Source organism: Aegilops tauschii, chromosome 6 (assembly GCF_002575655.3).
Source record: "Aegilops tauschii subsp. strangulata cultivar AL8/78 chromosome 6, Aet v6.0, whole genome shotgun sequence".
Classification (NCBI taxonomy): Eukaryota; Viridiplantae; Streptophyta; class Magnoliopsida; order Poales; family Poaceae; genus Aegilops; species Aegilops tauschii.
The window spans coordinates 27230976-27241278 of record NC_053040.3 but is presented as its reverse complement, the minus strand read 5'-3'; the positions used below and the strand labels follow the sequence as shown (position 1 = coordinate 27241278).

The 10303-nt window shown below is 41.8% G+C and overlaps 1 protein-coding gene across 1 annotated transcript; it reads right to left on the bottom strand.

The window, feature by feature from the left end:
* Nucleotides 1–9580: 9580 nt before the first annotated feature.
* Nucleotides 9581–10223, bottom strand: LOC109767362 (pectinesterase inhibitor 12-like). Its single transcript, XM_020326123.4, has one exon. It carries the CDS (start codon nucleotides 10172–10174, stop codon nucleotides 9650–9652), a length of 525 nt encoding a protein of 174 aa, XP_020181712.1. The 5' UTR covers nucleotides 10175–10223; the 3' UTR covers nucleotides 9581–9649.
* Nucleotides 10224–10303: the final 80 nt, after the last annotated feature.

Below are 10303 nucleotides of genomic sequence, written 5' to 3'. Positions count from 1 at the left end.
CTGCACCTGTTTATAAGCTCCGCTGCCTCTTCCCTCTCGAACTCCTCTGAACTACAGGCCTATGGGCCTAATATGACACTGTTATGCCTATGGGCCTGCTGGGTCTTCCGCGGGCCTGAATCCTGGCCCAACTAGCTGGGTTTATAGTCGTATTCAGGCCGTGATGGCCCAGTAGGTGGCATTTTTATTTTTTTTCCAGTTTTTTGTTTTCTTTGTTGCTTTATTTTTTTATTTTGTTTCTACTTACAACAATATACTTACTGTTGCTATTTTTATTTATTTTATTAAAGTTTATTTATTTTATTTTATTAAATTTTATTTTATTTAATTAAAGTTTATTTTATTTTATTTTATTGCTACTTATTTATTTTATTAAAGTTTATTTTATTTTATTAAATTTTATTTTATTTAATTAAAGTTTATTTTATTTTATTTTATTGCTACTTATTTATTTTATTAAATTTTATTTTATTTTATTTTGTTTCTACTCTGAAAAGGTTGAAAGTTGGCATGGTATCATCATTTCACCCACATAGCATGTGCAAAAAAGTTGAGAGGGTTACGGCAAAAACTAGATGCACTTCGTGTACAAAACGGACAATCTCTTTCGAAGTATCAGAGTTTCATACGGAAACTCATCTGTTACAAAGGGATTTCATTTTTTTGAACTTATTTGAACTCTAGACTTTTTGTGTGTTCAAAATGCACCATTCAAAGCCACATCATCAATTTTCAAACCTTTCTAACTTTGTTTGTTATTTTTCATGCATTTACTGATTTTTTTGAGCTATAAGACCCTGAAATTCAAGAGCATTTCAAATGAACTCTGAAAAGGTTGAAAATTGGCATGGTATCATCATTTCACCCACATAGCATGTGCAAAAAAGTTGAGAGGGTTACAGCAAAAACTAGATGCACTTCGTGTACAAAACGGACAATCCCTTTCGAAGCATCAGGTTTCATACGGAAACTCATCTGTTACAAAGGGATTTCATTTTTTTGAACTTATTTGAACTCCAGACTTTTTGTGTGTTCAAAATGCACCATTCAAAGCCACATCATCAATTTTCAACCCTTTCTGACTTCATTTGTTATTTTTCATGCATTTAATGATTTTTTTGAGCTATAAGACCCTGAAATTCAAAAGCATTTCAAATGAACTCTGAAAAGGTTAAAAGTTGCATGGTATCATCATTTCACCCATATAGCATGTGCAAAAAAGTAGAGAGGGTTATGGCAAAAACTAGATGCACTTCATGTACAAAACGGACATTCTCTTTCAAAGTATCAGGGTTTCATACGAAAACTCATCTGTGACAAAAGGGATTTCATTTTTTGAACTTATTTGAACTCCAGACTTTTTGTGTGTTCAAAATGCACCATTCAAAGCCACATCATCAATTTTCAACCCTTTCTGACTTCATTTGTTATTTTTCGTGCATTTACTGATTTTTTTGAGCTATAAGACCCTGAAATTCAAAAGCATTTCAAATGAACTCTAGAAAGGTTGAAAGTTGACATGGTATCATCATTTCACCCACATAGCATGTGCAAAAAAGTTGAGAGGGTTACAGCAAAAACTAGGTGCACTTCGTGTACAAAATGGACAATCTCTTTCGAAGTATCAGGGTTTCATACGGAAACTCATGTGTGTCAAAAACCATTACAGATTCACACAGATAGATAAGTGACCAAATTAATAGAAGTTCATCATCACATTAAAAACAAAGTACATACATAGTTCTCATTGAACAACATATAGCTCTCCAGAGCATCTAGTTAAACCATACATTGAAACTATGTAAAACCTTTCAATGCAACAACAAATGCGATCATAATCATAACCAAGGTAACAATTGATCCAACGGCATAAGATACCAAGCCTCGGTATGAATGGCATATTTTCTAATCTTTCTAATCTTCAACCGCATTGCATCCATCTTGATCTTGTGATTATCGACGACATCCGCAACATGCAACTCCAATATCATCTTCTCCTCCTCAATTTTTTTATTTTTTCCTTCAAATAATTATTTTCTTCTTCAACTAAATTCAACCTCTCGACAATAGGGTCGGTTGGAATTTCCGGTTCAACTACTTTCTACATAAATAAAATCTATGTCACATTGGTCGGCATAATTGTCATAAACAACAAATGAACCAAATAGTTATAAAAAGATAATATATATACCACATCCGAATCATAGACAGGACGAGGGCCGACGGGGGCGGATACCAAAACCATCGCACACTACTGAAATTAGCTTATTTGCCGTCTGCCAACTCTTTGTCGTCCGCTTGCTGGCGGCAAAGAAGGTCTTTGCCGTCAGCCACACGAAAACGAACGACAACGATGTGGCTGATGGAAAACAAGGTCTTTGCCATCAGCCAGTTCTTTGCCGTCCGCTGGCTGACGGCAAAGAATCTTTGCCGTCCGCTAGCAGACGGCAAAGAGGTGGGTGGGTCCAGTTATTGTTTGCTAGCAGACTGCAAACACTGGCTGCCTATTTGGTCACTTTGCCGTCTGCCAGCAGACGGCAAAGATTCAGATCACTTTGGCGTCCGCTGGCAGACGGCATAGCTGGCCACGTGGCAGCTTCCCAGTGCTAACTAGCTGAGCTCTTTGCCGTCCGTCAACGGACGGCAAACATCTTTGAATCTTTGCCGTCCGCTGGCGGACGGCAAAGAGCGCCGTTAACCCCCTAACGGCCCTCACCCCACCCCACGGCCGTCCGTTATCTTTGCCGTCTGCTGGCCTCGGATGGCGGACGACACAATCCTTTGCCATCCGTTCCTAAGAAGCGGACGGCAAAGAAGGCCTTTGCTGGCACGTGTTCAGACGGACTGTTTGCCGTCTACTGGCGTACGGCAAAGAAGTTTGTCGTCCGTGATCTATCCCTTTGCCGTCTGCCATGGCGGACAGCAAAGAAGTTGATTCCAGTAGTGGCACTATATAATAACAAGCAATAATAAAAGTAAGAAAATTAGACAAGTATCTATCTAAAGTAAGAATATTTTTTCTTTCAGAAAGAAGATAAGAACAAGAGGCTCACCACGTTGGTGCCGGCGACGAGATCGGCGCAGGCGATCGACGGCAGTGAATACGGGGACGGGACGTGACGGACCGCTAAACCTATGCAAATATCGGGGGAAATGGAGCTTGGAGGTCAACCTTCGAGAGGAGAAAGCTTAACTAGTGTGGCTCGAGCATTTCATCGAACACCTCATGTGCATAGGAGGTGAGCTAGAGCACCCAAATGCCCTCCCCTCGCCGGCCAGGAAAACAGAGCACTATGGAGTGCTCTGCTGCAGCGATGGGGTATTTATAGGCAACTCATTTGTCCTGGTTCGTGGCTGGAACCGGAACTAAAGCCCCGCCTTCTGTCGCGGTTCGAGCCACGAACTGGGACCAATGGATGTGGGCCAGGAGCGAGGCCCATTGGTCGCGGTTCGTGCTCGGAACCGGGACAAATGGGTCCAGACGAACCGGGACCAATACCCACGAGGCCCCGGCCGGCCCCCTGGGCTCACGAACCGGGACGTATGCCCCCCATGGGTCCCGGTTCGTGACTGAACCGGGACTAATGGGCTGGGCAAGCCCGAACCAAAGCCCTGTTTTCTACTAGTGCCAGTGTAGTGAATTCCATTACTCGCAGTGCCTTTCAAGTAACACATAACTCTCTCTAGAGCTTTGCAATGCACATCTCCTGGTTTTGAGACAAACCGGCCCACCTAGCTAACAGCAAAAGAAATGCCAGGTCTTGTAGCACTGGCTAAGTACATAAGTGAGCCAATAATCTGAGAATATTTCAATTGATCTCTATCAATTGTCTATTCTTTTGAAGCAACACGCTAGCATCATATGGTGTTGGAGAGGGCTTGCAGTCACTGTAGCCAAAGCAACTCAAGATCTTTTCCACATAGTGAGATTGAAGCAATGTAATCCCACCATCATCGTCTCTCAACAGCTTGATGTTCAGAATAACATCAGCCAATCCTAAATCCTTCATCTCAAAACAATGAGAAAGGAAATCCTTGACCTCCATAATAACATTCAGATTTGTTCCAAAAAACCAATATGTCATCAACATACAAGCAACAAATAACTCTCTCGCCCCCACCATGACGATAGTACACACATTTGTCAGCTTCGTTTACAACAAAGCCTGCAGCTGTTAAAGTTCTTTCAAACTTCCCATGCTACTATTTGCGAGCTTGCTTAAGTCCATACAAGGACTTCAGCAACTTTGTACGCTTTTCCTTCCTGATCATCTACTACAACCCATCTGGTTGTTCCATATAAATTTCCTCATCCAATTCTCTCATTAGGAAAGCGGTCTTAACATTCATTTGATGAACGAGAAGACCATGTGGGCAGCTAGTGAAAGTAGTACTCGAATAGTGGCCAGTCGAGGCATAGGTGAGTAAGTATCAAATAAGTCTTCACCTTCCTTTTGGGTATAACCCTTAGCCATGAGTCGTGCCTTGTACTTCTCAATAGTACCGTCAGGCCTAAGCTTCTTCTTGAATACCCATTTGCACCCTATAGGTTTGCACCTATAAGGACGATCAGTAATCTCCCAAGTTTCAATTGCCAAACGGAATCCATCTCACTACGGACCACTTCCTTCCATTTGTCAGGATCTTCGGATGCATAGGCCTCTGAAATAGAATTGGGAGGGTCATCTATGAGATACACAAGAAAATCATCACCAAAGGACTTTGTAATCTTCTTTCTCTTGCTCCTAGTAGAAACTTTATTCCAAAGTGTTTCGTTGAAATTTAGGTTCAGTAATTGTGACTAATTCCTGATTCAATGAACTAGGCATCTCCTGATTTGATGAGCTGGCCATATCCTTCATGGGAAATATATCTTCAAAGAAAGTCGCATCATTCGACTCCATGATTGTACCGACATGCATGTCAGATACCTCAGATTTTACAACAAAAAATCTATAGCCAATGCTATGAAAAGCATATCCTAGGAAAACACAATCTACAATTTTTGGTCCAAGCTTGCGCTTCTTTGGAATTGGCACATTGACTTTCGCCAAACAACCCCATGTTCGTAGGTAAGAGAGTTTTAACCTTTTCTTCTCCCATTCCTCGAATGAAGTTATCTTTTTGTTCTTTTTGGGAACTCGGTTTAGGACATGACATGCAGTCAATATCGCCTCCCCCACCATGTCTTGGAGATACCCGATATGTCTAACATGGCGTTAACCAAATCAGTAAGAGTACGGTTCTTTCTTTCGGCTACCCCATTTGATTGAGGTGAATAGGGAGGTGTCCTCTCATGGATTATACCATGTTCCACACAAAAGGAATCAAACTCATTGGAAAAATACTCTCCACTACTATCGGACCTATGCCTCTAGATCTTTCGATCAAGTTGGTTTTCCGCTTCAACTTTATAGATCTTGAAAAAGTTCAAAGGCTCATCCTTAGATTTCAGAAGATACACATGGCAGTATCTAGTGGAGTCATCAATTAACGGCATGAAGTATTTCTTTCCACCTTTTGTCAAAACATAATTTATTTCACAAAGATCTGAATGTATGAGCTCTAATGGTACAAGATTTCTTGTTTCCGCGGTCGTATGAGACTTACGAGGTTGCTTAGCTTGCACACAAACTTGACACTTAGATCCCTTGACAGTGGTGAAACTAGGGATTAAGTTCAACTTGGCTAGTCGCGACATGCAACTGAAGTTAACATGACAAAGACGTGAATGCCATACGTTTGATTCAGTATTGTTGCAAAGTTCCTCCACGAGAGAGGAAGCTTAGCGATGATGCCTCCGGCAACAAACTTGTCCGGTAACATGCAATTGAAGTGCTCCAGTTCTTTAGAAAATGACTGTATCTCATGAGCTTGCTCAACCACGTAGCGCTCATCAGTCATCCTGTAGTCATAGAATTGTTCCATGATATACAGCTCAGTGCCGGCATCCGAGACCCAAAACTTGGCCTCGAGTGCATCCCACCTATCTATTCCATTATCAATTGATGCATAATCATCAACTATGTTCTCATCAAGACACTCAAGAGAGCAGCCTTAAACAAGGTAGCGGTGTTCTGAAAAGCTTGTTCCTGTTGAGGATCAAGACCTCCTTCAGGTTTGCCAAGAGTGGCGTTATAGCAGCTCATGGTTTGAAACCATAGAACGGCTCTCACACGCCACCTTTTATAGTGGATACCCTCAAATATAGAAGGCCTCATGAAAGCAGCAAAACCACTCGGGGTAAATTGCCTATAACAAGGTTTTTGGATTGTTCAAAATATGAGCAATTTATGATATGATTTTATTAACTAAAAAGGTAAATAAAACATGACCAATATAGTAGAGATGAAACAAGTCATGTAATCTAGAAGAGTGAAGGAAAATAGCATCTGCACATGTGAACTAGAACATAACGTGTGTAGAACAGAGGCTAGAACAAGAAACATGACAATGTCTCCTCGAGCTCTCAGCGACCCTACATGCGGTAACCAGCGGGGACGGGGTAGTGGCACGACGCAGAGCCAGCAGGAACAGGGCGACCACGGCGACTCATGCGTCACAATCGCCGGTGGGATGCGGCCATGGATGCACGACGTCACCTAGACGTCGTGCATGCTCGGGAATGTCGAAATCGTGTCATCGACATGCCACGACGCATGTACATCTGGTACATCGCGACAGTACCTTGCTCATCTGGATCATGTGTAATCACCATCTCCCTGCGGTGTAGTCAACAAATTTCTCGTGATGCAATACCGATCATCATTGTGCCAGCGATATCAAGTCTGTCGTGATCTCACAAGAAAAATCTACACCATAGAGGAACTTCATTCAAAAAAAAAGTAGTCCTAAAAATGAATCATGGAGAGAATGGGAATCATTTTTTTTTTCAAAACGGCGGATCGAAGTTTATACCTCCATAGGATTGAAGAAAGCCTACTTGATGTAGACTTAACACAGGTTTGACGGAGAGTTGATGGAGTGAAGCGTGTCGCTAATGTGTTTCAGAACTCTTGCCGGCGGGTCCGGTCCAAGGTTGCGTAGTGGGAAAGAGCGTCGTAGACCAAATAGTCGATCACATAAGGTCCATAAAGTAGATGGACACAAAGAAGCAGAAGAGAGCCTTTCTTTATTAATGATTGAACAATGTATAATGGTTGCTCCTCATCTTAGTATACTAGAAGATACCCCGCGCGTTGCTGCGGACACACATGTTAAACTATAAGCTCCAATAAACATCCGAGTCAGCAAGAACACATGTTGTGAAAACACATTTTAAATTGTAAGATCCACTAAACATCTGACCCGGTGAGAGCATATGAAGAAAAGCAATTACATTTTATTTATTTATAAATACTACATGGAGATTCAGACATCAGGGATACACATACCGGAAACTGGCTACTGGTGTATGTATGCACCAACAAATTGTTTATAAATCTGAATTACACCAGCTATAATTCTCAATATACAATATATACGCTAAGAAAAATAATTAATTAGTTAATCTAGAGGGTTGTTGCCTTCGATATATTTTGTTCGAAACAATACGCCGGGAAGCAAGGAAATCACTCAAGAAATTCGTAAAGATTGTTAATTGGGTTTCCAATAATAAGTAATTTGATTACAATTCCAAAGAATAAAAGAAATCCAGAAATATTAACTGTTAATGGTATAGCCTTGGATGCAACTGTATATGGGAACAACCAAAAAAGGTAAATGCCACTAATATAGTAGCTAGCGGAAGAAAATATAGCTTTTAAGATATTGTGCATTTTTCATCTGTCAGTGAACATCCATGCAAAAATAAAATAAAATAGAAAGTGAATATGCGCATACCAATAGAAGATGCCTTGTCTAACGGGCTATATTAAAAGTTGAGTAAAGAACGCCAGCAAGAAGTGTATTAGCATAGCAACCACTTCATCTATGCAATTGTCCTTCCGTTGCATCATCACAAAGGAGTGTGTTTGCATAACAGTCAGAATTAATACAGCCAACAAAGCGTGCACATGAAAACTACAGGAGGAGAAGATCGACATTCATTGAAAAACATGAAGAAACAAAAACTCTGAGTCCCCTTGCTAGAGAAAAGGAGAATAAGATGGGATTGCCATGGACTAACCAAACTGTGCCAGGTCACTCAGATCTACCAATTTGTTTTGAACGCTGACAAAAAAAATATAGAGAAGGAGAGATAGTGGAGGTCAAAATGAAGAGATGTTGCATGTGAAAGAAATCAGAAGGAGAATACAGAGGAGGAAAGCGACTGCAGCTCACGTTGTAGTGCAGTGCAAGATGGTGGGCGGGCCTTCAGTTCAAGGCTGTGTGGTATGGAGGAGGATGGAGGCCTGCATCCCAGTCCACGTGTTAAGGGCATCTGGATGGAGTATATATGGGCGAGGGTGATGAACGGATTGTTCCATCTCCGGTCAGTTTGCGGAGGAAATTAATGGTCATGAACTGTTGTCTCTCCTGTTAGTATGTAAATGGAAGACGAAGACGAATAGTTCTGCGTGATTACTCATCCATTGAGAATAATATAGCTCTTGACAAAGACAAATAGAATAAAAAATATTTTTTCATAGATGAGGTGGCATGTGTGGGGCACATATGGTGAGGTGGGTAGGCTGCATGTCAAGAAAAATAGATAGTGAGGATGAACTATTTAGATATTATAAATAAGTACCCACATAACATAAAGTGTGGAATGGTAGGGGCTAGGAGGTGTGCCATAGGCAGGCCTCCACCGCCGCACCCTAGGTGGGCCCGGTTTCTCAACAGTTTCAGCGTTGTGTGTTGCCTTCATCCCTGGCAAAATATTTCTGCCGCTTAATCTCCTTTCCCCTTAATTAGCTAGAGGGAAAGGTATCGCCGTTGCTTTTTTCATATCATAATGAAAACAAATCCATAGAAAAGAAATATGCGCCAACACGTATTGCATAGTCCAGTGACATTTTTTGTATAGAGAGTGCTCCCCCAAATACTGCTTTTGGAGGCCGAGCTCCATAGATGCCTCCTTTTTAAAAATTCATATTATTGCATTGCAAAATATTATGAAAAAAATACAGATATACATAGAGGCATAATGTACATGCGTGTAAATTTTCAAAATAAAATACGTTGAAATGAGGGCTGTGTAAAAAAACAAATCTGGTGGTTTTTAACCCATAGTACTATTCATCCGCAAAAGTCCAGAATTTTTTTTGTATTGATCGCATTTCAGCATATTTCTTCCTAAAAATTTTACACATATACATTTCATCCTTGTATTCTTGCATATAATTTTTCAAAATTTTCTGAAACCGAGAAATTCGAATTTTAATTTTTTCAAAAATAAATGGCTCCATAGAGCTCGGTCACTAACTCGCTCCCCTCTGATTTCATTTAATAGAAACTACAGTCTTATAGCTACTAAGAAAGAGAAAAGAAGTCGTCAAAGCTATCCTCGGGCACCTATCAGCCGGCCAACAACCTAAGCCAAGAAGCTACAGGATACTGTCATCAGGTGCCCAGAAAAGAGTTGCAATATTTGGACGTCTTGCATACTGCATAGTCCAGTGATAACATTACGGGGTTTATTAATTTCGAGGACTTTGTTCATTGAAATGGCAATGGACTCTACCCAGATACATATCCTCGGCGGCTAGCTAACTACACGCAGCCGCTCCGTTACACCCACAGTGATGATGCACTCCATCTCGAACTTGGAGTTCTCGGCATGCAACGGCGACTTCACTCCTGCCTTGCGGAACTCGTCCTCGCAGCTTCGGGGGACGTTCCACGCGGAGCCGAGGCTCGTCACCGCGTCGCCCACCTTGTTCGACCAGATGAAAATGGCTGCCTCGTCGAACAGGCCCACAGCCATGGAGTAAAAATGGTCGCAGAGGAAAAGGATCGCCTGGATCTTCGGGTCCTTGTCCTTGGCCTTCAGGGCGGCGATGCGCTTGAGGGTGACCGCGGCCGTCTTTTTTGCGATCCCAGTGGCGATGACGGCGAGGCCGCGCTTGTTCGCCAAGGCGCTCTCCTTGTCGGCCTTGAAGAACTTGATGCAGATGTTGTAGGTGTCAGGGTTGCCGAAGCTCCTGCACGCGTCTTCTAGAATGGAAGCGCTGGATGAGGCGAGGAGCAGCAGGAGGACGAGAAGCGAGAGAGCTTGCGACTGCCTCATGGCTTTGCTGCTACGATTTTCTTGGGTTTCGTCTGAGATGTTTTGTGCGTCAAGCTCAAACTGTAGGTGGATGGTGTGTGTGTATATATATATATAAGTTTGTCATCTAGAACAATAAACACGGATATA